This window comes from Marmota monax, unplaced genomic scaffold (assembly GCF_021218885.2).
Source record: "Marmota monax isolate L192 unplaced genomic scaffold, Marmota_monax_Labrador192_F-V1.1 WCK01_AAM20220418_F8-fsc00004, whole genome shotgun sequence".
Classification (NCBI taxonomy): domain Eukaryota; kingdom Metazoa; phylum Chordata; class Mammalia; order Rodentia; family Sciuridae; genus Marmota; species Marmota monax.
Genome location: NW_026692881.1, coordinates 18,806,902 through 18,833,499, shown reverse-complemented (window position 1 = coordinate 18,833,499; position 26,598 = coordinate 18,806,902). Strand labels below are relative to the sequence as shown.

The following is a 26,598-nucleotide window of genomic DNA, read 5'->3' as shown; positions in this document are numbered from 1 at the left end:
TCACTGTATATATTCTGCTGTAGATGGTTTTTGACAATTTATCCATTCTATAATTGATAAATATGAGGGTTGTTTTCTAGTTTTGGATTATTACAAATAGTGCTGCTATGAACACTTCCCCCCCACAGTACTAGGGATCAAACTTAGGGCTTCCCATATGCTAGGCAAATGCTCTACCACTGAGCTGCATCCCCAGCCTGAACTTGCCTTTTGGTGAACATATTCACACATTCTGTTGTATACACTCAGAATGGAGTTGCCAAGTCAAAGGTTCAGCTCTAGAAGAAAATGAACTTTGTTTCAGACAAAGAAGGAAAAAGAGGAATATAAGCGTAGTGAAATTAATACAAGTTTTCAGTCTAAATTATGCTATAAAGCTACACAGAATATTTTACATTGATCATTGTATTAGTGAGCTTTCCATCACTGTAACAAAATACCTTATCTAATCAACTTGTAAAGAGAAAAGGTTTACTTTGGCTCATAGTTTCAGGTTTCAGTCTGTGACCAGTTGACTTCATTGCTTTTGAGCCTGTGGGGCAGCAGTACATCATGGCAAGGAGTACAGGACGGACAGCACATAAGAAAGCAAAGCTAGTCACCTCATGGGCAGGATGTGAAAGAGAGAAAGGAAGGAGTTTGGATCCCACTATCTCCTTTGAGGGCATGCCTCCAGTGAGCAGAAGATCTCCCATTAGGCCCCACCTGTTTCCGGTTCTACCACCTCTTAGTAGTGCCTCAGGCATTACTTTTAGTATTGCCTTTAACACATGGGCCTCTGGAGGATGTTCCAGTTTATACTATAGCAACCGTATGATCCAACATTGAGAACAAAACAAAACCACAACAACCAGTCTCTGAATAAATGCAAAAGGAGAGTCTTCAGAAAGATGAATAAACTCTTTGACAAGTGAAGAAAAGATAGAAAATGCAAAATTTTAAGAAATATATAATTGTCAAAACTGACTCAAGTAGAGTCAGAAAGTTGAGAAGATCAATAACTATTGAAGAAACTGGATGTTTTCATTAGATTTGTATCCCCACAAAAGGTACTAGGACTGATTGTTCTCATGCCCATCCTTCCTTACAGTCTCAAAGAATGGATAATTCTTCTCATGATATTTAATCTTTTTTTGGCAGTGGGAGCAGGTTCAGAAGATCAAACACAGGGATGTTTAACCACTGAGCAACATCCCCACCCTTTTTATTTTTTATTTTGAGACAGGATCTATAAGGTCCTTGCTTAGCATCTGGACAGCCATCTTAAGTGACAGATGCCATTTTAAGGAAAAAATTTTGCTTTCCCGCCCAAGATCCTTTCTGAGAAAGGCTCACCATACCAACCCAAGATCCTTTCTGAGAAAGGCTCCCTCATACCAACCCAACCCTTAACTGCCTGCATTAGGACCTCCTCTGCTCTGATTCCTGAGCCTGCCCTATAAAAGTCCCAGAACCCAAGCCTGTTTTGCCTCTCTCTCTCCTCTACAGAGATGGCGATTTGTCAGCTCTGACAAATAAACTCTTGTGTATATCTCTGCCTGGTCTCTGTCTTTCATTTCTCACTTCCCCATCTCTCATTCCTCGCTTTCCCTTCATTTTGGTGCCGAAACCGGGGATCAGGTTCCCCGGAGTGCCCGCTCCCTTCTTCAAGGGTCACCAAGCATCACTGGGCCCTGATCTGCATTCCATCATGGGACCAGGCCCTCCATTTTACTGAATGCCCTCTCTGTACCCACCACCAGACATTTCAGGTAAGACCCTTGTCTCCGGTCAACCTAAACGAACTACGTGTCCCGGGAAGTGACCATTGATTGTGCAGCACTCCCAGGGTTACCATGTGGTTGGGGGCATCCTGAGCCACAGCTTTCACAGCTACAGCTGATCCCTACTGTCAACTGGGTCTATAAGTGGTCTTTTATTTGGGTCCTATATTTTGAGAAAAAAAAAAAAACAACACTGAGGATGATTGGTAGTTGTTCCTGGTGAGCTGACCTCTCGGCCTCGGGTTAATCTCTATGGGTGTTTTTGCCCCTTCTACGGGCTTCTGCCCCTTCTACAGGCTTCTGCCTCTACTATATAGTCCCAGCCAGGCACCCAAGGGCCTCTACAGGCTCCTGCCCCAACGTTTACCCAGCAGTAGTGATGACCCCCTGAGCATAACCGTCCTTTTGACTAGGTGATACTAGAGACTGGGGGACACCCCACCTCTAAACTCACCTCCTATGTCTCACCCCACCTCTAAAGTCACCTCATCTGTTCCCTCCCATAGTCCCCTAGCTGCCTCCTGACTAACCTATGTCTCTCTCTCTCACCCTGGACCTAAACCCCCCAAAAGCTTATCTGCTCATGCAATCAGATCTGGCCTCAATATCCTTTGGATAACAACTCCAAATGGCTGCTTAATGGCACTCTAGACTCCAATATTATCAGGGATCTTTTCAACTATTGTGAGCACTTGGGAAAATGGAAAGAGATATCTACGTTCAGGCCTTCTCTCCATTCTAAGCCCTCTCTCTGCAGCACTTGCTCTCCCACACAAGTCCTCTCAGCTCTCACCTCCCCTATGCCTGATTCCAAAGGGACAGAAGATCCTACCAGGGACTCCTCCTCCTTCAACCCAGCAGATGAGCCCTGTCCATTCCACAATTCTCTTTCTAATGAAACCTCTGCAGCAATTGTCCCCTCGGCCCCTCTGCCCTTTTCTCCTCCTGCCACACACTTACAGGCTGCCACTGCCTAACCTGCATCTCTGTGTCCTCTATGCCGGTGGCTGGGGTAGATGGTGTAATCCAGGTTCATGTGCCTTTCTCTTTGTCAGAAAAGCAGCTTAGGTCCTATACTTCAAGTCTCCCCACATATAACAAAGAGTTTCAGTTTCTGACCCAATCATATAATTTGACCTTCCACAATGTCCATATGATCTTATCTAACACCCTCCTGCCTGAGGAGCACAGGTGAGTTTGGGAGCACAGTTAGAAATTATGCTGATGAGGTATATCAGACCTCCCCTGCCTATCTGATTGGCATTGAAGCAGTCTCTGATTGGGACCCCAATTGGGATTACAATTCACCTAGAGGAGTAACTAGTAGAAACCAATTCATCCCATAAGGCTATTAGTTATGAAAGGCTCCAGGAACTCTTCCAAGATAAGAATGAAAACCCTTCAACATTTTAGACCCCCTGACCAAGGCTTTATTACAATACACTAATATGGACCCTGAGACTCCAGATGGGAGACAACTACTAATGACCTACTTTTTCTCCCAGAGTTTCCCCGATATTAAGGCCAAACTAAGGCGCCTCAAGAGGGGGCTCCTAACTCCCCAAGCTGAGGTTCTGGAAGTGGCCTTTAAGGTGTATAATGAGAGAGATGCTCACTCAGTCTGTCTGTCTGGCCTTAGCATCTGCCCCTGGTTCCACTGGCCAGCGGATGGGTCCCTCAGGACCACCCATACCCTGTTTTACATGTCGTCAGATGGGTCACTGGGCTTGTACAAGTCTTAAGCCTCACAAGCCTCAGGGCCTTTGTTCTAAATGCCATCAGAAGGGACACTGGGTCGTTGACTGTCCCCAAGCCTATAGTGGCACCTGGCCATCCGGTCTTTCTGGTTCCCCTTTCCAACTCTTAGGACTGGCTGCAGAGGATTGACGAGGCCCAGGTCCCCATCACCCGACCAATACCATCATTCCACAGGAACCCAGGGTAACTCTGTGTATTTCAGCTATGCCTGTCTCCTTCCCCCCGAGACACCAGGGCTACATATTCAGTCCTCAAGGAGTTCTGGGGACCTAGTACTCATTCTATGACCTCTATTGTTAGGGTAGATGGTAAACCTTACCAACCCTTACAGACACCTAGCTTTGTTTGTGTTTTTGGCTCTCTGATTTTTACTCACTCTTTTTTGGTCATTCCATAGAGCCCTGTTCTGGTTATGGGAAGGGACATCCTCACAAAGTTGGGGGCTACACTTTCCTTCTCTCCTCATATACGCTTCCATCCAGACTTGCCTGCCACTCCCCTGATCCTCACCTTTACCTTAGGACCATCCCCTATTCCATCTGCCAGTGCCTTCCCACTACCCCCTTCTAAGGTGTACCCTACTCTCTGGGATTTTTCAAGTCCTATCTCCTCACACCACGAGCCCATTCATATCCGTCTCAAAGATCCCCCTCCATTTTTTGGCCCAATCACAATACCCACTCTCCCGACAAAAACTCCTAGGCTCCAGCCTATCATTCAAGACATCTTGTGAACGGGATTCCTTAGACCTTCTCATTCCCCTTATAACACCAAGGCAGCAAAAAAGCCTTGATCCAAGACCTCTGTTACATCAACTCTGCGGTCATCCCAATTCATCCCATGGTAACAAATCCTTATACCCTTCTCTCCACCATTCCTTCGGGACCTTTTACTTCTTAGAACTAGACCTGAAAGATGCCTTCTTCTCTATTCCCCTCCATTCTCTCAAGACATTTTCACCTATACATGGACAGACCCTGAGTCTTGTAACTCCACTCAGCTGATGTGGACAGTTCTCCCCCAAGGGTTCCAAGACAGCCCTCATGTCTTCTGACAGGGCCTTGGCTAAGGACCTAGTATCCATACATCTCACTCAGTCTATGGTGCTACAGTGTGTTGATGACCGCCTTCTTTTCAGTCCCTCCTTTGAGGTCAGTCATCAGGATACCTGTAAACTTCTTAGCTTTCTTTCTGCCTGTGACTATAGGGTTTTTCCATCCAAGATATAGCTTTCCTTGGCAATGGTAACATACCTAGGCCTCCTCCTGACCCCTACACACAAAGCCTTTACAGTTGATAGAAAGGGTCTTATCACTAATATATCAACCCCTATACTAAGGAAGAAATTCTCTCCTTTCTAGGTATGGCGGGATTCCTCAGAACTTGGGTTCCTAACTACTCTATATTGGCTAAGCATCTGTATGATGCAGTCCGGGGTGCACTCTCTGAACCCCTATTGTACTCTGTTACAGAGCCCTTCACCAGGCTCCAGCAGGCCCTCTTCCAGGCCTCTGCCCTCCATCTCCCTGATCTCCAACACCCACTTCATCTTTACATGGCTGAAAAGCAGGGATTTGCTCTAGGGGTCCTTGGACACATGCTGGGACCAACCTTTGCCCCTGTGGCTTATCTTGAACCTACTGTTCGGGGATGGGCCCCTTGCCTATGAATGTTGGCCCCAGCCTCTCTACTCTTTAACGAGTCAAAGAAACTTACCTTTGAGGCCCCACCATCCTGGCTCCCCATCACCTAAAGGAACTCCTCACCTACAAGGGCTTACATTCCTTACCCCCCTCACCCCCGCCTTGCCTTTTATCTCTACAAGTTTCCCTGGTGGAAGATCCCAGTCTTACTTTCCACATATGCTCACCAGTAAACCCTGCCACTCTCCTACCCGCTCCTCAGGACTCTTCCACCTCTTCTCCTCTTACCCATCCATGCATTGAAACTCTGGAGGAGTTTCTTCCACATCCCTCCCACATACAGGAAGGCCCCTTGCTCCAGGCAACACACACATAGTTCACAGATGGCTTCTTCCTTCAGGAAGTTTGTAGGGCAGGGTGTGCTATAGTCTCTAACCTTGGTTGTGTAAGCAGTTCCCCTCCCCCATACTATATCCAATTAGCAGGCTGAACTTGTTGCCCTCATCAGAGCCTTCACTTTGGCAAAGGGAGCCTCCCTCAATTACATTTAGAGTGGACTAAACTCCTTCCCTTAGCTCTTCTTAAGTTATGGGCCCTCCCAAAGAAGCCACTCAACATCTCCCCTTTTGAGCTTCTATATGGACGGCCTATCTCCCTGCTCAGCTCACCACTCTCTGATTCTCCACTACCCCTTACTCCTCATCTTTTCTGGCCCCTTCTTGCATACATTAGGAAACTTCTTTAGTAATACAGCGATGCTGTTTGGCAAAGCCTAGTTCTGCCTCGTCCCCTTCTCCCACTCTGTCTCCTGGCGACCTGGTACTTTTTACTACCCCCCAACAGGCCCCCTCCTCCTCTCAATTCTCTGCAAAATGGACTGGACCCTATTGGGTCATTCTCACCACTCCCTCAGCAACCTGCCTCGAGGGCATCCCATATTGAGTTCATAACTCCCATTAAAAACAGTCCTCTCCATTATCTTATGCAGTGGGACCCACAGGCCCTCTCAAGTTGTGTTTCTCCAAGCTCAGACCCCCCAATCTTCCTTCTGTCTCTGAGGACCACGAGGACACTGAAGAACCACAAGTACCACCCTTCCCTTTTTCATTTTTGCCCTCCTCCCTCATTCTGCTCTCACCTCCCGGGGTACCATTACCAGGAATTACCATTCCAGTTTCTAGGAGACTTACAGCAACTTGCTCAAGTCATACTAACCATATAATCCCAGCTTAATTCTTTAGCTGCTGTGGTTCTGCAGAATCGAAGAGTCCTTGACCTTCTTACAGCTGAAAAAGGCGGACTTTATCTGTATCTACAGGAGGAATGTTATTTTTATGTCAATCATCCTGGTATAGTAAAGGACAAGATAAAACAGGACCTCGAACAGCAACAGCTCTCCTCTGCTGAAGCAATACCAATCCCTCACCAAAATTGGGCCACTGAGGACAGCATTCTATCACCACTCAACCTCCATCATAGTCCCAAATGATTCAAACACTGTCCCTTCCTAGCAGGAAGCAGTTATAGAAGGTTGACCTACATCCTGTTCCCTAAGGGGCCAAATAAAAACAAAAAATCAAGGAATATAAGGTCCTTGCTTAGCATCTGTGCAACCATCTTAGGTGACAGCCTTGCTTTCTCACCCAAGGGTCTTTCTGAGAAAGGGTCACCACTCCCTCATACCAACCCAACCCTTAACTGCCCGTATGAGGACCTCCTCTGCTCTGATTCCTGAGCCTGCCCTATAAAAATCCCAGACCCCAAGCCTGTTTTGCCTCTCTCTCCTATAGAGAGATGGCCCTTATTTGTCAGCTCTGACAAATAAATTCTCGTGTGTATCTCTGCCTGGTCTCTGTTTTTCATTTCTCACTTACCCGTCTCTCGTTCCTCGCTTTCCCTTCAGGATCTTTCTAAGTTGCTTAGGGCCTTGCTAAATTGCTGAGTCTGGCTTTGAACTTTTGATCCTCCTGCTTTAGCCTCCTGAGTCACTGGGATTACAGACATGCACCACCACACCTGGCTTTTCAACATATTTTCTCTATATTGGACATAGAAAAAGATTGAATGTTTCTCAGATAAATGTATAAACTAGCAAAATCATATTACCAAAGCCTGGCAATGCACAAATAAGAAAACTACAATCCAATTTTTCATATGAACAGAGATACAAAAGAAATGAAAGCCTAAGCAAATCACAAGAGAATTCAATTGTGTTAAATGAAGACATTGAAAAAATTTAATATTGTTCTAGGAATGGTTGAATACCAAGAAATATATTAATGAAATGCAACTCAGAAATATTTGTTACAAATCTTTAAAATATGCATACATAGCCTTTGACCAATAACTCCCCTTTTAGGATTCTATCCTACAAGAAAATATTAATGGTTATGCACAAAGATTTCACTCCAAGTTGCTTCCTTAATGTTGTTTATGTCAACAACAAAGACAAAATTAGAAACAACCTAAATGTTCAGTACAATACAGGATCAGTTAAATTAGGTAGGCATATACTTGGTATATACACAATAGAATTCAATCATTAAAAATAATATAGTAGCTGGGTGGGGTGACATATGCCTGTAATCCCAGTAGCTTTGGAGGTAGGGGCAGGAGAATCACAAGTTCAAAGCCAGCCTCAGAGGCTGGGGTTGTGGCTCAGCAGTAGAGAGAGCACTCACCTAGCATGTGGGAGGCACTGGGTTCCATCCTCAGCATCACATAAAAACAAATAAATAAAATAAAAATATTGTATCTAACTACAACTAAAAAAAATAAAATTAAAAAAAAAAAAGGAAAAGAAAAAGCCAGCCTCAGCAACTGTGAGGCACTAAGCAACTCAGTGAGACCCTGTCTCTAAATAAAATACAAAATAGGGCTGGGGATGTGGCTCAGTGGTTGAGTGAGTTCAATCCCCAGTACCAAAAAATAAAAAATAAATAATAATATAATAGAAGGTTGGAGATGTTGCTCAGGGATAGAGCACTTTACTAGTATGCATGAAGCCCTGGGTTCAATCCCCAGCATGAAAAAAACAAAAACAAACAAACAAAAAAACCCAGAAAATCAGTAAATTTTTAAAAATACACACATAATAAAAGCATTTTTTTCAAAATAAGTTAAGTAACTCACCCAAGATCATATAGCTAAAAAATGACCAAGCTAGAACTTGAACCCAAACTTGTCTGGCTCTTGGAGTGGTGCTCTCAATGCTTGTGCATCGACACCTCTGGAAAGAGCAGTTACCAAGGAATTAGGACATGTGGGACTTTGCCACCACTTCACGTGTCTTTAATCTGACCTCACTTTTCTCTAGTATTAAATGATAGACTGGATGAAGTGTCTCTGACAGGCCCAGTGAGTTGTAATTCTGCTGACATTGTTATCTCTCCGATGATTCTGATTTTGATTTTACAACATGGAAAGTCCTAAGCCTTGATTGCTAATTCAGATACCATTTGCCTCTGGTGCACTCTGGGGTTATCCATGGCTGAAGAGTTCCAGGGAGGAGACCAGCTGTCCTGCCTTATCCAGCTCCTCCTCCACTGGTTTGCCCTCCAGTTGAGCCAGCCCTTGAAGAGACCTCCCCTACCCCTCATATCCTGGTTCTTGGAGAGAGGTCAGGCCTGGCTCAGCTCCAGGATTAACTTTCACAAGCCAAGAGATAACAGAATTTCAAGGTAAAGATCAGAGAAGCCCTTAAAAAGGCCTCCTGGCACCCTAAAGTTGCTACAGCTTCTCCTGCCCCAGCTATCCTTCCTGCCTGCCAGGCACCTCGCCACCATGTGGGAGCTCGTGGCTCTTCTGCTGCTCACCCTGGCCTATGTCTTTTGGTCCAAGGTAAGGGTTCCTGGGGCCAAGTATCCCAAGAGCCTCCCATACCTGCCCCTGGTGGGCAGCCTGCCATTCCTCCCCAGACATGGCCACAAGCACGTCAGCTTTTTCAAGCTGCAGAAAAAATACGGACCCATCTATTCCTTTCGTGTGGGCACCAAGACTATAGTGATTATTGGCAACCACCAGCTAGCCAAGGAGGTGCTTGTCAAGAAGGGCAAGGAATTCTCCGGGCGGCCCCCTGTGGTAAGCAGTGTCCATTCTTCTTCCCTTCCCCCCACCTGGGGTTGTGCAGTTCTTAATATTCTTTCAAAATCAGACTAGTTGGGGGTGGATAAGAGGGGAGGAACTCCTCAAACTCCCCTAGCCTCTAAATTAGGAAGGAAGAATTAAAGGAGGTCCTCTAGAATGGGCTGCCCAGGAGTGGAGTGGGGTGGGTGTGTGGTCCTGAGGGGTTGTGGATCTGTCACCCCGCTCATTTCACCCCTGAACTAGATGATAATCTCTCTGGTCCTAATTTAAGGTTATATAAGGCACCTAGTCTGGCCCCAGCACGAAGTGCTCAATAAATAGCCAGTGTTGAGGCTATTCTTTGTGGAAAATGGGGGCAGTGATTCTTTCCCACTTGGGAAGTTACTGGGGAGAAGCACCCTGACTCCTAGACCAGTGAGATTGCTATTTCTCTGGAACTATCCCCATGGCTCCAGTTCAAGGGGGTGGACAACTGACCTACAGTAGCATTTCAGGACTGCGTTGACCCATTGAGCTTGCTGTTGGATAGCTATCCCAGAAATACTCCCAGTGCCCCATCTCAGTACCCTGGTGCTAATTACTCCCATAAATAGAGGGCTTTAGTCTGTCCTATCAAGACCTAACAGTCATGGTGGAATAGAACAGAGATATCCCCACATGGGAGTCAGCACCAACAGGTACCTGCTTTCTCCCCCAGAAATGGAGAGGGGCTGGGGGAGTAGGGCTGGGGCAAGGGGTGGGTGGATGGTGTGTGAGTCCTACAGCCTTGTCTGCTCTCCAAAGGTAACTCTAGGCCTCCTGTCAGACCAGTGGAAGGGCATTGCCTTTGCTGACTCCAACACTCAATGGCAGCTGCACCGGAAGCTAGTGCTGGGCACTTTTGCCCTGTTCAGGGAGGGCGACCAGAAGCTGGAGAACATCAGTGAGTGCTGGGATGGTGCCGGGGGCTGGAGCTGATCACACAGGAGCTGGGAGTGAAAAGAGGGCTGGGGAGGAGGAAAGGGTTAGGGATGGTTTATTTCAGTCTTTTCTTGTCGATTGCTACCATCTAGTGGCTAATTGCTATCTCTGCCCCACCCTGGCTAAAAAGGAACTGGTAGAGGGTGGCCAGGGTGCAAATGCAGTCCCCACCCTCACGCCTCTCTCTCCCCTCAGTATGTCGGGAAGCCAGTGCATTGTGTGATCATCTGGCCACCCGCCATGGACAAGTCATAGATTTGTCCTTTCCTGTCTTCATGGCTATACTTAACGTAATCTGCATCATCTGCTTCAACATCTCCTACAAAACTGAGGATCCAGAGTTGAGAACCATAAGGAACTTCAGTAGAAGTATCTTGGAGAGTCTGGGAGATGAAACTCTGGTGGACATGTTCCCCTGGTTGAAGGTGAGAATGAAGCCAAATGACACCTTCAGATCCCAGCAAATTCAGACAGTGTCCCTGATTCTTCTTTGTCTCCAGACCTATCTTTTTCCTGACCTCCTCAGCCAGTGACCTCTGCCTCATACAACCTTGGCCACTTCTCTATACAAATGGATCTGCCTTTTGAATCATGAATCTTAATAAAACTCATGATAGTGGCTCTCATTTATTTTCCAATTGTCGTGTGCCAGTATTAAGCACTCTAGAAACATTAATCATTGAATTCCCCTTGGAGGTATGTTTTATTATCTTCATTGTACAGAAGAGAAAACAGGCTTAACTAGGTTAAGGAACTTGCCCTTGTCTTCAGACTCAAATTTATCTTAGTCTAAAGAACTCCGCACATAGTAATCAGGGTTTGATGTTTGGTTAACTGGGAAGAGGAATCTGTACCCTTCTCTCTTCTTGGAGTTGTCCCTGAGGAACCCATTCTGTGTCCCCATCTTGTCCTTCATTAAGGCTGAAGGTAAGGTTAGAGTAGAAATTCTCCTGAGACAGAAAGCTAGGATCTGTAGGATGGATTCTCATAGATGGAATAGCAAAGTGGAAGAGGAGTGGATTTGACATTTCTTTCTACTCCCCAGATTTTTCCCAATAAGACCCTGGAAATGCTAAAGAGGTGTGTTGATGTGCGAGATGCAATACTGAATCAAATAATGAAAAAGCACAAGGTAGGTGATTGAGAAGATGAAAGTATGAGTGAAGTGGCCAGGCATAGTGGTGCAAATCTGTAATCCCAGAGACTCAGGAGACTGAGGATCGCAAGTTGAAGCCCAGCCTCAGCAACTTAACAAGACCCTAAGCAACTTAGTGAGATCCATTTCAAAATAAAAGATAAAAGGGGCTGGGGATATGGCTCAGTAGTAAAGTACTCTTGGGTTCAATTCCCAATACCAGAAAGAAAAAAGAAGAAAGAAAGAGAAAAATATGAGTATGTTTGAAAATGTCCTGGGAACAGGACTGGGGTACATTTTGGACATTGTAATATCTGCAGAGCTTAGCAGAGTCTGGCACATAGTAGATGCACAATACAAATTGACCCAATTAATGAATGGAAGTGGTAAAGTAAGAAATAAAGGAGGAGCTTAGATGGCATCTGTCTACCCCTCAAATTTAAAGAAGGCACAGTGCTTTCTCCTACCTACGTAAACATAGATCCTGCTAGTCTTACCTCACTTTCAAGTGTAAGAGGCCCTGACTAGTGTAACAGAAGTATGGCAGGAGTGCTGCAGGTGGAGCTCTTTCCTTATCAGTCTCAACTTTCCCCAACCCAGGAGAAATTCAACAGTGACTGTATCACCAACATGCTGGACATTTTCATGCAAGCCAAGATGAATGCAGAGAATAACAATAGTGGCCCAGACCTGGATTCAAATATGTTTTCAGATAATCACATTGTTGCCACCATGGCGGACATCTTTGGAGCTGGTGTGGAGACCACAGTCTCTGTGGTGCATTGGATTGTAGCCTTCCTGCTGCACAATCCTCAGGTGAGTTTGTCCCCACTACTGTCTTTCCATTTGCCTGGGAACCAGCCAGCATGACCTCTGCATCCCAGAGAAAAGAAGAGGCAATGCCCTGGGGCTGCCCTGTCCCTCACCCAAGTAGGTGCTGGCCCTGGCCCCAGATTAAAGCTGTTCCATCTTCTGGAAGCAGAGCCTGGGCTGTGCTGGAAAGGGTCTGTACAGGATGTGACCATTGGATTCTGCCAAGCCCATGCTTCTCTTGGGCTTGAAGCACACTGGTATGTGCATCTCCCTCTGGCTCTTAGGTGAAGAAGAAGATCCATGAGGAGATTGACCAGAATGTAGGTTTCAGCCGTACACCAACTTTCAGTGACAGGAATCACCTCCTCATGTTAGAGGCCACCATCCGAGAGGTGCTTCGCATCAGACCTGTGGCCCCAATGCTCATACCCCACAAGGCTAATACTGATTCCAGGTATGCTTTCCCTCCCAAAGACATCTAGGCCAACTCTGCTTGCCAGCCCACCTGGTTCCTCATCCATACCCGAGCCCTGCCCTCAGCCTGCGAGTTGAACGCTGACTCCTAACAATGATCAGTGGCCTTCTGATCAGTGTATCTACCACCCACTGACACTCACTGACCAATATATAGACCCACCTAATTTCCCAGGAAGCTAGCTGCTTGTTGCCCTTGGAGGCATGTGGGCTGGGATAAAGCTGTTGGAGTTCTACGCTCCTGCCCAGCCCAACAGTTGCCTTAGATATATGCATACCACATCCCCTGACAGCCATGGATGTCCCTGTGTACAGTGTCAGTACATAGTGCTTGTCTAGAGGATAGAGCTCGATTCAGATTTGATCTGTTACAAACTAAGGAAAAGACAGATGATTGGGAAATGAGGGAGTAAAGGATTCTTTCCCCCCAAGGTGGTAGAATGTGGAGACTTTGGGCTGAGTGAGGAGGGAAGGGCAATGTCACAGACCCTTTTTCCTCTCCCTCTCTGGAACAGCATTGGTGAGTATACCATCGACAAGGACACACAGGTGATCGTCAACTTGTGGGCACTTCATCACAATGAGGAGGAGTGGAACCAGCCAAACCAGTTCATGCCAGGTAAGTCCCTGTCCCATCCTGTCATGCTCCCTAGATCACACAGCCAGCCTGGACTCTGCTCTACAGGTCCCCCCTCCCCCAAGCCTCTCTTCCCATCTGCCAAGCTTGCTACTAGAAAACTCTTGGCCCCATCTCCATGGACCTGTTGCCACGCCCACATTGTTGTAGACTGCCAGACTATGGCTGGGTTTCCCTTGCTCTCCTTCCAATCAACTGCACGGCTCTGCGAAGTCCTCTAAGCATCTGACTCCTATTAAGCTTAGATGGTGGCATTTTCATCTGTTGACACTGCCCCCTCCCCTCCCCATCGTTCTTGATCATTTCATTTCCTCTGTGTCACGTGAAGGGCTACCTACCTGAGAGCAGAGCTTTATCTCTCTTCAGTCTGGAGGTCCTCAGACAGGGCCACATCTCTGCCTCAGCCAGGGTGGAAGCATGATTCTCCACGGCCTCATCCCTGGCTAATGCCTCCCCCTTGCCCACAGAGCGCTTCTTGGATCCAACTGGAAGCCACCTCATCTCACCGTCTCCCAGCTACCTGCCCTTTGGAGCTGGTCCCCGCTCCTGTGTAGGAGAGATCCTGGCCCGCCAGGAGATCTTCCTCTTCATAGCCTGGATGCTGCAGAGGTTCGACTTGGAGGTGCCAGATAATGGGCAGCTACCTTCCCTGGTGGGCAACCCCAAGGTGATCTTCCTGATCGATCCTTTTAAAGTGAAGATCAAGGTGCGCCAGGCTTGGAAGGAGGCCCAGGGTGAGGTTAGCACCTAGAGGGCATACCTTACTCCCCTGACCCCACCCTGTGTGACCCCACAAGAGAATTAGAGGTGCTACTCCCACCATTTCTCCCTGCTCTCAGCCCACTCTACTTTCCTTTCTGCCCTGCAGCAATGGCAGGTGTTATACATAAACTGGAGTTTTTCTTCAGAAGGAAACAGCTCACTCATTTGTACATTTGCTCGTTCTGTCAACAAATATTTTTATCCAGCATCTACTAAGTGCCATTCACTGTCCTGGGACACGCAGGCTGCCTTGTCTCATGAACCTCACATGCTAATGAAGGTTAGCAGATACATAAGAAGGTTAGAAACTCATAAAAGCTTTGAAGTCATTTATAAGACAATATGAAAAAGGCAAAAGGAGGGAATGGCCACTTTAAAAGAGGGAACTGGGGAGGTAAGATCCATGCAAAGGGATCCATGCTGAGGGAAAAGCAGGTGACAAGGTCTCAAGGTGGGAAAGGGCAGGAGGGCTACTGTGGAGCAAGTGACTGGGAGAGTGGTCCCCAGTAAGACCATGGGGCCTTTGTAAGGAGGGAGGAGATTTTCTGTTTTCTGCTACTGGGGTAACCTCTTTTACTACTGAGCTACAAACCCAAATCATTTTATTTTGAAACAGAGCCTTGCTAAATTGTCCGGGCTGAACTCAGACTTGTGATCCTCCTGCCTCAGCCTCCTGAGTAACTGGGATTATAGGTGTGCATTACCGAGCCTGTAAAAATTTAGGTTTTTATTCCAATATGATAGGAAGTCACTGGTGGATTTTAAACATTTAAATGGAACAGTCTGATTTGCATTTTTTTTTGTACTGGGAATTGAACCCAGGGGCTCTTAACCACTGAGCCACATCCTCAACCCCCATTTTTTTCTTTTAATTTTTTTTTAGTTGTAGATGAACACAGTACCTTTATTTGTTTATTTTTATGTGGTGCTGAGGATCGAACTCAGTGACCCACATGTGTTAAGCAAATGCTCTAGCACTGAGCCTCGACCCCAGCTCTCAGCTCCCATTTTTAAAAAATACATTTAATTTAGAGACAGCATCTCATGGAGTTGCTTAGGCCTCACTAAGTTGCTGAGGCTGGCTTTGACCTCGAAATCGTCCTTCCTCAGGCTCCCCAGCCACTAGAATTATAGGAATGCCTCATGCCCAGCTTGATTTGCATTTTTAAAATGCTCACCCTAGTTGCTGAGTGGAGAATGGTCTCAAGGGATGAGATGGGAGCTGGAGAACATGAGGAAGGAGCTGCTGTACTGGTTTGGAAAAGCAACATGACAGCTTGGAACTTTGGCCCAGCGGGGGAATGGTGAGGAGTGGGAGGGTTGAGGATATATTTTGAAGGCAGAGCAACAGATCATTTACTTCGATCCAATATGCCTCCTAAATTTGGCTTTGTAACCCACAGACTGGGCCCACCATTAGCCATACCGTCACCAAAGACCAGCATGTCTCTTTCCCTCCTCCTTCCCTGGGGTAAACACTACCAGGAAAGGTTTTCTACAGCTGCCTCTGTAGCAGTGCCTGAATTTAACTTCTTCTCCACACTCAAAAACCCAGGAAGTCCAGGTATAGTGGTGCACACCTATAATCCCTGCAACCTGGGAGACAGAGACAGGAGGATCACAAGTTCCAGGCCAGCCCGGGCAATTTAGCATGACCCTGTCTCAAAAAAAAAAACCAAAAAAACTTATTTTTTAAAAATTGTTTTAAAGGTCTGGGAGTGTAGCTCAGTGAGCGAGTGCCCTAGGTTCAATCTCCAGTACTGCAAAAACAAAATAAAACCTGAAAATAAAAACAACCCCAGGAAGTCTACAATGCTTCCTCGCTAGAAGATGGAGCCCAGACTCCAAAAGCAGCATCTTTAAACCTTGGCCACTGGCCAGTCTGCAAATGAAGGATGATGTCCTAAGATGCCCCAGGAGAAAATGACCCTTGCCCTTTAGCCTAGAGAGAAGCCCCATACTCAGCTCCCTGGCGCCAGCCAGACCAGAATGGAGTCATCAATGACCCAGTCTGCCCCCTCTGACTAGACAGAAAGCCCTGGAAGGGCTAGTGGGGCACAAGGCTGAGAATCTGCCTGGCTGAGTTTTAGAGAGAAGAAATCAAGGGAGCCCTGACAAAGGAGAAGCACAGGATTTCAATTACAGCAGCACTGTTTTCCTTCAAAAGACCTTTAGTAATCCATTGCTTGTGGATCGTTCCATCTTATTCCCCCCAACTCAGTCTTGGCCTTCACCAGCCAGTGACCCCAGAACCTTGCCAAAGAGCCTAAAGAAAACCTGCTGTGGTGGTACACACCTGTAATCCCAGCCGCTCAGGGGGCTGAGGCAGAAGGATTGCAAGTTTAAGGCCAGCCTTGGTCACTTACAGAGACAAAAACAAAAAGGGGCAGGGGATACAGCTCAGTAGGACAATACTTGTCTAGCATGCACAAGGCCCTGGGTTTGATCATCAATACTGCGCACCTCATGTAAGAAGAGAACGAGACAGGGAGAGAGAGACTCCAGAGGAGAGAGTGGGCAGCTGTGACTGACCCCCACCCTATCACAAGAAGCCTGGGAGAGATGCTGACACCACTGTAAGCTAAAGGGAAAGATTAAGCTGGAAGTCTCCCACTTCCCTCTCGTAAGTTCCTCTGCCCCAGCTGGCTGTTGGACTAGAGCCAAGCTACCCTCAGCTCAAAGCAAGGGGGGGCAGGATTAGCTGGAGTTCAGTATTTCAGATTTGGTCAGAATTTGAAAGGCATTTTGTAGACTAGGTGATGAAGAGAGAAATATGTTGCGGAAGGCTTGTGTTCTCTGTAGAAGCAGTGGGTAAGTTTGACTGGAATAGTCTCCAACTATTGAATCAACATTGAATAACATGGAAATGAGAAACTACCCCTTCGTTTTTAAGATGAGGAAACAGAGGGCCATTGTGGAGGGATGTGCATATGTACAGCCTATTTAGCAGCAGCCTGTCACCAGAACCCATGATTTCAAAGATGCACGATGAGAAGTCAGCTATGCGTTCCCCTGTCCCTAGGGGTCATGGAAAAGTTCTCTAGCTGGGGAGAGCAACTTTCTGAAAAGTAGTGTCCTCTTAGAAAATGATCTGATGAATTTTGTTGCCCAAACTGCCCCTCCCCTGGATGAAAGGCCTTTTCCTCATTTATCTATATCACTGTATCCTTGAACCCCCTAGAGGCTCAGAGTAAATGCCTTCCTCCAAGCTGTCTCGTGACTCCCGACCCACCACAAGTGTCCCCTTTTAGTCCCAACTTCTATCACTTAGTGCTGAACCCCAGATGCATCTGAGCATCTGCCTGGGCTTGAAATGGGTGTGGTATCCCCCAGGGACGCAGCCCCCCTCTATCTCTGGAGTTCGAGACTGAGCTTTCTCACGTTCTTTATCCAGCATCTCAGCACCTGACAAGTAGGTTGGACACAGGAAAGGATTCAACCAGGTGCCTTGGCTCAGTGAGAAATCAATCAACTCTACCCCCTTATGCAGAAGGAAGCTGGAAAGTCCTTGCCAAGACCCCACAGTCACCTTTTCAGCTTCAGATTGTTCTCAACTAGTAGTGAGTTTTTAAAAAAATATTTTTAGTTGTAGATGAACACGCTACCTTTATTTCATTTTTCATGTCATGCTGAGGATCGAATCCAGTGCCTCACATGTGTGAGGCAAGAGCTCTACCACTGAGCTACAACAACCCCAGCCCCAGTAGTGGGTTTTTAAATAAATGTTTCAAAACCAACTCAGCAGGGAGAGCACCCCTGATTTGTAGTGTTTGCCAAGAGCTACCAATGTAATGTCACTGAAAATAGAGTTTGGAAGAGATGCTAGGTAGCCTTTCATTTTTTTTTTTAAACATTATATGTTATTTACTGCTGTAGTCATACATGGGACTCATCCTGAGAAATGTGTCCCTACACAGTTTCCTAACACAAATATCATAGAATGTATTTACACAAACCTAGGGGATGCAGCCTACAGCCAGCGAGGCTTAAACCTGTACAGCGTTACTGTACTGAATACTGTAGACAACACATACAATGATATTTTTGTATCTAAATATACCTAAAAGGGGTTGTTTTCACCAGCATCACCACAAACATGAGAAACACACTGCACCAGACGTTATTATGGCTACAATACCACTAGGAGGTAGCAATGAGCAGCCCCTTTATAATCTTATGGGACCACTATCACATATGTGTTCTGTGGTTGATCCAAATGGTATTGGTACATGACCTCATACACTAAATGCCATCATGTGATATTCCTACCATGCTGATTTATAAATACCTTGAAGGGTATGGATAATAACATGTAGTAAATAATTGGAAAGTGATCCACTTTGTGTATTTATCACCTTTGTTTTTTTTTTTTTTTAGAAAGAATTTTTTTTTAATATTTATTTTTAGTTCTTGGCGGACACAACATCTTTTTTTGTATGTGGTGCTGAGGATCAAACCCAGGCCGCATGCATACCAGGCGAGCGCGCTACCACGTGAGCCACATCCCCAGCCCCACCTTTGTTTTTAATATATTCAAACCCACAATATATATTGTGGGTTTATGTAGTTTATTTTTATTGGCCATTTAATAAGAAGCTCACAAAATTTTAAAATATTTACTGATCAGCCCTAGTGAGCTAGAAGAGCCAACCTTCCTAGGGTTCTGACCTTCAGAAAATCAGGGGACTTCTCAGAGTCTCTTGCCCAGTAACCTCGTGTGAGTGTGGGTGGGTCAGAGGGAGTGAATGTCCCAGTGGCTTCTGGTGGCCACAAAACCTGAAGCAGGGGAAGTCCCTCTACAGTTATACACACAGATACACGCCCACATCTGGAGGACCAGGGTCCAGTCCAAGGCACCAGAATTGGGGGGAAGACCACAGGATAAGGGGGACCCAGAATTCCCAGGTACTAGGCTCCCAGCCACCCATCTTGGCCCTGGATCTTAGGCCTGTTGCCAACTTTGGGAACCTCAGGTTCTTCTTTGTGACACGGGGTCACTTACCACCTGAGCTGCCCATTGTCTGAAGCTCTGGTGAGGATGAAACAGAAAGGGCTGTGTGAGCAGAAAAATCCCTTGTGTTATGAGTCGGGGCTATAGAGACAAATTCTCCAGGGGGTGGTCACTTACTAAGTGCCCATGGGCAACTGATTTGGCCTTCTTAAATCTCCATTTGCCCATCTGTAATATGGGGGCTGAGGCGTGTGTACACCAACCTCACTGTTGCTCTGAGGATCAAATATGAACCTACGAATACTTTTTTGCCTCAATAAACACTGGCCTCATCATTTAAATTAATCATCCAAATTCACAAAATAATTTTTCTGAAGATTTTACATAGAACTCCTGAAAGCTATCAGCTAGGGCAGGAGAGGGAGCAGGTATGTGCATATAGGTCCATCTTGGGCAAGACATCCGGGAAGCCACCCGCAGCCCTGGCCTGCCTCCACCCAGAGTCAGGGCATGCTGACAGCTGGGAGGTGGGTGGAGAGCCCAGGGACAGACTCTTTTCATGGCTAGCACAGAGGGTGTTTTGTAACATTTTCCAGTGGGATTGGGTTTCTTGAGTCTTTGTGAGAAAACATGAAATGGAAGGAATATTAAACTATGGTGAGGAACAGGCTTTAAACAGTGAGAAATTTCAGATCAAATAAAATCTGCTCCCCCTCACAAATTTTGGAAGCTGTATTTTTATTCCCTTTGAGGAAGAGCAGAACACTTTCAAGATACAAAGATCCAAACAGCTTTAACTCCTTTAAGATTTGACAGCTTTCTTTGGTTTCCTCCCACCTTTGAAAAGGAGTCCCAAGTTCTCAGCTCTTCACTGTCTGACATATTAGTTAATGGCCTTTGGGGCCAAAAGATGTGGCTTCAAATCCTGGCTCTGCTGCTTATTAGCTCTGTGATCCTGGAAGTCAATTCACTCCTCTGAGTGCCTCAATCTCTTTACCATTGTAGCAATAATTATAAGGCTCTGCCTCAGAGATCTGTTTTGAGGCTAAAATAAGAAAATGTAGGTACTGAGATGCTTAGACAAGACTTGGCATTGTGTAAACTGTCAATAAGGAACACAAAAAAGACAAACTAAAGTCTTTTTATTACCTGCTTACCTCTTTCCAGTGTCACTTCTTGCACTTTCTAGAGTGCAGTCACCTAGAAAGATTAAATTGTTTGTTGTTTCCCACTCAACACGTGTTGTCTCCTGATTTAGTCCTCCCAAGCTGTTTTGTGCTTTTCAGCATCTTGCCCATAGTGGCACTCAATAATCTCCAGGACAAACATGTGCCTTTTGCACCTTTCACCCGGGGAGCAGTCACCTCCTCCAGGAAGCCTGCCTTGAAACCCCATGTGGGTAAGTTCTCACCCACAGCATTCTGTGCACACATGCTTTGGGCCACTGCCTGTGGCTCTAACACTGCTGATGTGCCTTTCTTCCTCTCTGGGTCACTACTACTTCTGAAGAGGCAGGCCTAAGGTGTCAGCATTCCCAATTCCTGGCACCTGGTAAGTGCTCCATAAAGGCTTTACCTCTTCAATAAGGCCAGTCACTTGCCCCCAGGCTGGAACCTGAAACTGAATACCTCCCAAGACCCACAACCCTTCACAACAGGTTCAGAAGGAGCCAGCCAACGGTCAGCCACGCCCACTTCCCCCTCCTCCTGAGTCAAGCCCTGGTTTTTGTTCACTAGCTGAAAACAGGAAGTTGGAGAATGGGGAGTTTCTTGAAATTCTTGTTTGTCATAACTATTGTCTTGTGCTGAACATGGTCATTTGGGACCGAGACAACCAGCTGTCAGATCTCATTAGAGAAACGAGGAACCCAGTGACCTCGGGGCTCATCACAGCCTCTTGTGACCAGCCCATAAAAGTGCCATTTGGTTTGGGACCATGCAGGTGTTACCTTTTAAAAGGCAGGAATGATACACATGTACTGGTGGCAGAACCCAGGGGCACTCTATCACTGAGCCACTTCCCTGATTCTTTACAGTTTTAAAAAATTTTGAGCCAGTTAAGTTGCTGCAGCTAACTTCAACCTTGTGATCTTCCTGCCTTGGCCTCCTGAGCCACCGGGATTAGGGGCATGCACAGTTGCACCCAGCTAAGAGGGATCTTAATAAGCAAAGGCTAAAATGAACAAAGGAAGTCTGCCTTAGGGAAACACTGGCACACAAGGACAAATGCTGGCACACTGGGGCTCCCCAGCTGCCTAAAGCTCAGTTCTGAGGCTCCCTGCTTGGCATTCAAGACCTCAGACCATCTCTGACTGCTGCTGGCATCTTGGAACATGCACCACTCTCTCCACCTCAGCCTACTTTCTGTGGCTTCTATCTCACATGGATCTATTTGTCTTCCTAACTGTAATTGAAGTTCTAAGGGGCAGGAGGCATGTCTTATATATTTGTATTTCCTTAGCTTTCAGCACAATGCTGGGCACAAAGTGGCTAATACATACACATATACACAAACACATACTTTTTCGGTACTAGGGATTGAACCCAGGGCCACTTTACCACTGATCTACATCTGCAGCTCTTTTGATTTTCATGCAGGGTCTCATTAAGTTGCTTAGCGTCTTACTAAGTTGCTGAGGTTGGCTTCAAAGTTACAATCCTCCTATCTCAGCCTCCCAAGTCACTGGGATTATAGGTATGTACCACTGTGCCCAGCTCTAATATTTTGTACATTAAAATTCCAAGACTGAGCACCCACCCACATTTCTTTCTGTCCATCAGTAAAAGAGACCTTGGAATGCTTGCTGCCTTTTAAATGTCATCTTTAGTTACGGGGTATCTAACAAAACTTGTTCCTGCTTTTTGGGGTCTAATTTTAACCTATCTGTGGGGCTTCACAAAGTATTCCAGACATCAAAAGGAGAAACAGAGTTTGGGGGAAAACCGCTGAGGATAAAATGTGGACTCAGCAGCAGCTTCCAGCCTGCCCTTGGCCTTGTGGTTTCAGTTTGGCCCAGGATCCTGTTCTCAACTGCTACGTGACACTGCTCAGTCCCTGTGTGAAGGAAAAAGTGCTTGTGTTTGAGATCTTAAGGTATGACTCCCTGACTGAGGAAGAGGAAAAAGGAACAAAGTGGTGCAAGAAAAAAGCACAGAAAAACTTTTGGGATGAATTTTTATTTGGGCTTCTCACAGTGGTTAGAGCCACTCTGTCTTCAGAACAATCACAGCACAGGAAATGCGTCACTGAGACTGCCCAGAAAAATCTGACCAGCTGAATCTTATTGCTTAAAATACACATATTCACAATAACTGACAAATGGTGATGTGCCTCACACAGGAATGTGTTAGCATTTGCAAATCTTCCGACTGTAGCACCAAACCCTCCACCAATCCTTTCCTTCTCATTCATCTGGAAAACCAGACTCAACCTAGTCTCTCTGACCCCCGACTATTCCTTCAGTTCCCTGTCTCCTTCTCTGAGCAGGAAGCCTCCAGCAGCCGTGGCCAACTGCGGCTTACTAGTTAAGCCCAGCTTGGCCACTGTGCTTCTTCTCAGGCCTTCAGGGTAAGATGCTTCAGTGAAGCCAACAGTCAACACTCAGACCAGCTCCCCGCTGGGGAAAGAAACTTAGAGGGTCAGATTCATCCATTTGATCAGTTAAATGAAGAAGGATTCCTTTTGGTAAAACTTGTTCTCCTTGGAGACACTTCAGTGAGTTGTCTGTGATTTCGAAAGGAAGGTGGAAGGTAGGCATCTGAGGACTGCTGTGCTGTGGCACCCCTCTGGCCACACGCCAGTCCGCCTGTGTCCACTGAACTCAGCAAAGGAAGGATTGTGCTGTGGCACCATGAGTCTGCCAAAGCCTCCTGGCAATTCTGAGCAGGCTGATGTCTGGGCCACAGCAAGGCCAAGCTTGTCACTGAAGAGCCAATCAAGCTTCTGTCTGAATTCCACTTTTGCCTTCTGTCCCAAGTGGTTGTGGACACCTTCTGGGGGCTGAGATCGAAGGCAATGAGTAGCGGAGGGAGGCAGACAGGTTCAGAGCACGCTTCCATTAACAGGGACAGAACACAGGCCTCTGAGCGTCCACGGAGCAATGTGCAAATTGCAGTGATGAGCAGAGTGGAACCTCTACCTTGAGCGCAGTATCTCAGGCAAACACAGGGGGGCGCCGTCGACAATGCTGCCAAATACACTCAAGTACACAGTCAGACGTTTGTTCAGTAAACAGTAAATGCATAAAATAAATTACCTTGAGAGGGCCATATTTGCTTCAGACGTGTGGTTAACGTGAGCAGGTTGGCTGCCATTCAAAGTATCTTCACAGGAACACGGGGTGTGGGGCTCACACACGACACACACACACACACAACAGATCATTCAAAGTCATCGTCTACAGACTTCACTTTGTTCGACATGAATTTTGGTTCTGTGTAATCCAAACAGACACTCATTCACCTCACAGCCTTGGATTTGTCTGTTTATATATATATATATATATTTTTTTTTTCCTTTTTTACTATAACATCAATGCCTAGCCTGAATATCATCATTCAAAAGTGGGAGAAGAACCAAACTTTTCATATGAACAGGGATGGATGGGGAATGTTAGTTTCAGCTGATTGCTTTCTCCTTTCAGAGTTTTCCTATCAAAGCTCAACTGGTTGTCCAAAACCAGACGACAGTAATAAGGATCCTGTGGTCCTTCTGGAGGCTGCCTCCACCCTCCCACCTGGGCCACCAAAACTCCTTACATAAGTTACAGAAAAGTGAGTCACCCGACCCCAGTGGGCTAGGGACAGGGACAGAGCATGAGAACCACAGATAACCAAGGGATTTCTTCCAAGTGGTCAGTTTAAAACAAACAATCAAACACACAACAACAAGAGACTTATTCAGAATCAAAGAAAAAATACTGTGTGAGAACCAGACTACGGGGCTGCCTTTCCCAGGACCCACAGCTTCCTCAGACCCTCTGTTCATAAGAGTACAAGGAGATACAAAGTCCTGCAGACCATGTGCTAGGGATGGACAAGGACACTGGTCACCTGTGGGCACAGACCAAAGGGCAGAGATGCAGGAAGCTGCACTTCTCTCCACTCCCAGATTTAGGGCCTACTGCTCAGAGCTAACCCACTCCAAGCCCACACACAAACATCTCCCTCTGGCTCAACTGCAGCCACGTTCGTGGTAGGCCAACCTGGGAAAGCACAAACTTCCCTTGTCCAGAAGAGAATTCTTGCAAGCCCACTGGTAAATTTCTTGTTTCTAGCTGGCTTTTGTTGTTAAAACCAAAAAAAAGGCAGTCTACTCTTCCACACCTGAGCCTGCTGGGAAGGAAGGGGCCCCTCCAGGATGCACAGTGGTACATTTTCTTGTCACCTGGAATTTGAGAGATCAACAAGCCTCCTACCAACCTGTCTACCAGCTCTCATCCTCCCACAGAATCAGCTCAACTCTGGCTGTGCAGACACTGGCAGCCACAGCTGACAAACCCTAGGCCTCTGTGGCTTCCTTCTTCAACCAGGGCTAAGAAGGGTTGCTTCTGCTGAACTGAGACACAACAAAGTTCTCTTAAACTAAAACCAGAGCATAAATCCACTACATCACCAAGAATCATCACAGGACACAGTCTTAGTCCCCTTCTTTGGGGGCTTTAAAACACATCTCTCTGACCAAAGCAGGTAGGTGAGATATGACTTGAAAGGGGGGAAGAAGGGGATGAGGTGGGGATGAGGAATGAGTCATGGAACCAACTTCTCAGCCCTCCACAATACTGTGCTTTTGTGAGGGAGAGGCACCCACACCCCAAACTGTACTTGGAGATGTAGGAAAAAGCAGGAGAGGAGAAGGGGAAAAAAAAAGTGGCTGTACCACTTCCTCTGAAAGTCACTTAATGCTTCTCTCGTGAGTCTCCCTTACCCTGGTTGCTTTGCCAAGTTTCTGGGCACAGGCAGGGCCTATTCTAGCTGGGGGAGCTGCTGCTCTGGGAGTTTGGCGAGTCCTGCTCATTGATGGTGTTGAGCAGCAGGCATGCGGGCGGCCGAGGCAGGTGGGAATGTCCAGGCTCTCGAGCCTGCTCCTCAGAGGGCTGGCAGAGCCCTTCCTCCTCATCACCAGGAGGCCTCACGTGGCAGCTGTCACAGAAGTCCAGGGGCCCATCCAGAGCATCATCAATGAGTGTGGTGAACTCTTTGAGGTCATCGTCATGATGGCCCCGGTTGCACACACACACCTCAATGCCCGAGTCACCTGTGAAGCGGCGATGTCTGCCAGGTGTCTTGTCTTTGCTATCGGGGAGCACACTGCCATGCTCAGAGCTGGAATCTTTCAGTAGCTCCTCCTTACATTCTGAATCCTTGTCCAGGAAGGCCGCTGGGTCTAGCTCCCCCAGGCCGGCCACTGAGCCACTGGGCTCCATTCCGGGGGCTTTGGTGGCTGCTCGGTCAGCTGGCACGTCAGAGGGCTCAGGATCAGCGATGCTTGGGGGTCTTGTGCTGCTTCTGCTGGGCACAGACAAGGGGCTGCTCTGTGCCCCCTGGGAGCCCCTGGTAGGATCAGCACCCGGAGGGCTGCCACCTGCAGGGCCACACTGAGGAGGCAGCTGCTGCTGCTGCTGTAGCTGGAAGGCACTGTACGGCGGGGGAGGAGTTGGAGGTCGGTTCACCACTTCCTCATAAGGAGGTAGTAAATAGTTTGGCAAAAACCCTAAAAATGGGGAGGTAGGGAGGAAAAATTACTGCACTGGCCACTGTCATAGGACAGATGGCAAAACTCATACCAAACATATGCATTGTCCCTTACCACCCCTCTAGCAGAGCCACTAAGCAGTAGCTTTGGCTCTTCGTCGTGGGCAGGGGAAGAGAGCTGTGAGCAAATGTGCAGTGAAAGAGGGACAGTTTGGGTTGACCTACTCCAGCTTCTTGGCATCTAAGAGTCCCTAGTGCTGCTTCATAAGCAAGGACTTCCTGCCTACCTGGAATTAAGGCAAAAGGTTAGGCAAATGTGGTAGATGACTAAGAACCAATTTCTGCCTGGAAAGGACCATGGGCACACAGTCTCATATTCTTTGCTCAGACTGTATCCTCCATCTATCCTCAGGCCTCAGGGTCAGGGATCCTAATTTAAGATCCTGACCACTTATCTCTTTTTCCATTCTTCTAGGTATAGTATATACAGGGCTTTTCTCTGGGAAGTTAGGAATCTGTTGTCTATCTTACTCTAGTGTGGCTGGAAAGATAAACTAAGCTGCATCTTGACTCAAAGCAAGAACAGTGGTTACCAGCAAAGGACAAGGGGCCTGTGTCATCCAAGGCTCATTGAAAACATGCCAGGTAAGTTACCTTTTGAATGTGCTGAACATCTTAAGGCACAGATGACATAATAGTACTTGCTAGCATTTATTGAGCACTTACATATGCCAGGCACTGTGCTAAGCAATTAACTCTTCTAGATGTGGAAAACAAACAGTTCTGACTCTTTTATTTTGTAGAATGCACTTCACAACGGCTTGGGACAAGCTGCCCAACTGGGCCTCCATGGACCATTTGAGAGGTCACACGTAAAGAACCTCAGGGAAGTTCAGGCAGGGATTCACCAAGTTTCTTGGTTCT

General features: G+C 46.8%; 2 protein-coding genes and 1 long non-coding RNA gene across 10 annotated transcripts in view; 1 reads left to right on the top strand and 2 right to left on the bottom strand.

Moving 5' to 3' along the window:
• Nucleotides 1–207: 207 nt before the first annotated feature.
• LOC131424394 (uncharacterized) lies at nt 208–7,283 on the bottom strand. Its single transcript, XR_009227322.1, has 3 exons — nt 7,039–7,283; nt 6,380–6,476; nt 208–278 (listed from the first exon to the last, which is right to left on the bottom strand). It is a non-coding gene; the product is annotated as an uncharacterized LOC131424394 (long non-coding RNA).
• A 1,664-nt stretch (nt 7,284–8,947) lies between these two features.
• Nucleotides 8,948–14,101, top strand: LOC124096271 (steroid 17-alpha-hydroxylase/17,20 lyase). The gene is made up of 8 exons (XM_046450006.1): nt 8,948–9,244; nt 10,034–10,172; nt 10,406–10,635; nt 11,256–11,342; nt 11,946–12,161; nt 12,443–12,612; nt 13,148–13,251; nt 13,737–14,101. The coding sequence occupies exons 1-8, from the start codon at nt 8,948–8,950 to the stop codon at nt 14,018–14,020; spliced, it is 1,527 nt and encodes a 508-aa protein (XP_046305962.1). The 3' UTR covers nt 14,021–14,101.
• Nucleotides 14,102–22,139: 8,038 nt separating this feature from the next.
• The window catches only part of Wbp1l (WW domain binding protein 1 like), a 79,934-nt gene continuing 75,475 nt past the window's right edge, over nt 22,140–26,598 (bottom strand). For all 8 annotated transcript variants that reach the window (XM_058581274.1, XM_058581273.1, XM_058581277.1 and 5 more), the window contains one exon: nt 22,140–25,693. In XM_058581274.1, coding sequence (XP_058437257.1) covers nt 24,951–25,693 — 743 coding nt within the window. In that variant the 3' untranslated portion in view covers nt 22,140–24,950. The remainder of the gene's footprint in view (nt 25,694–26,598) is intronic.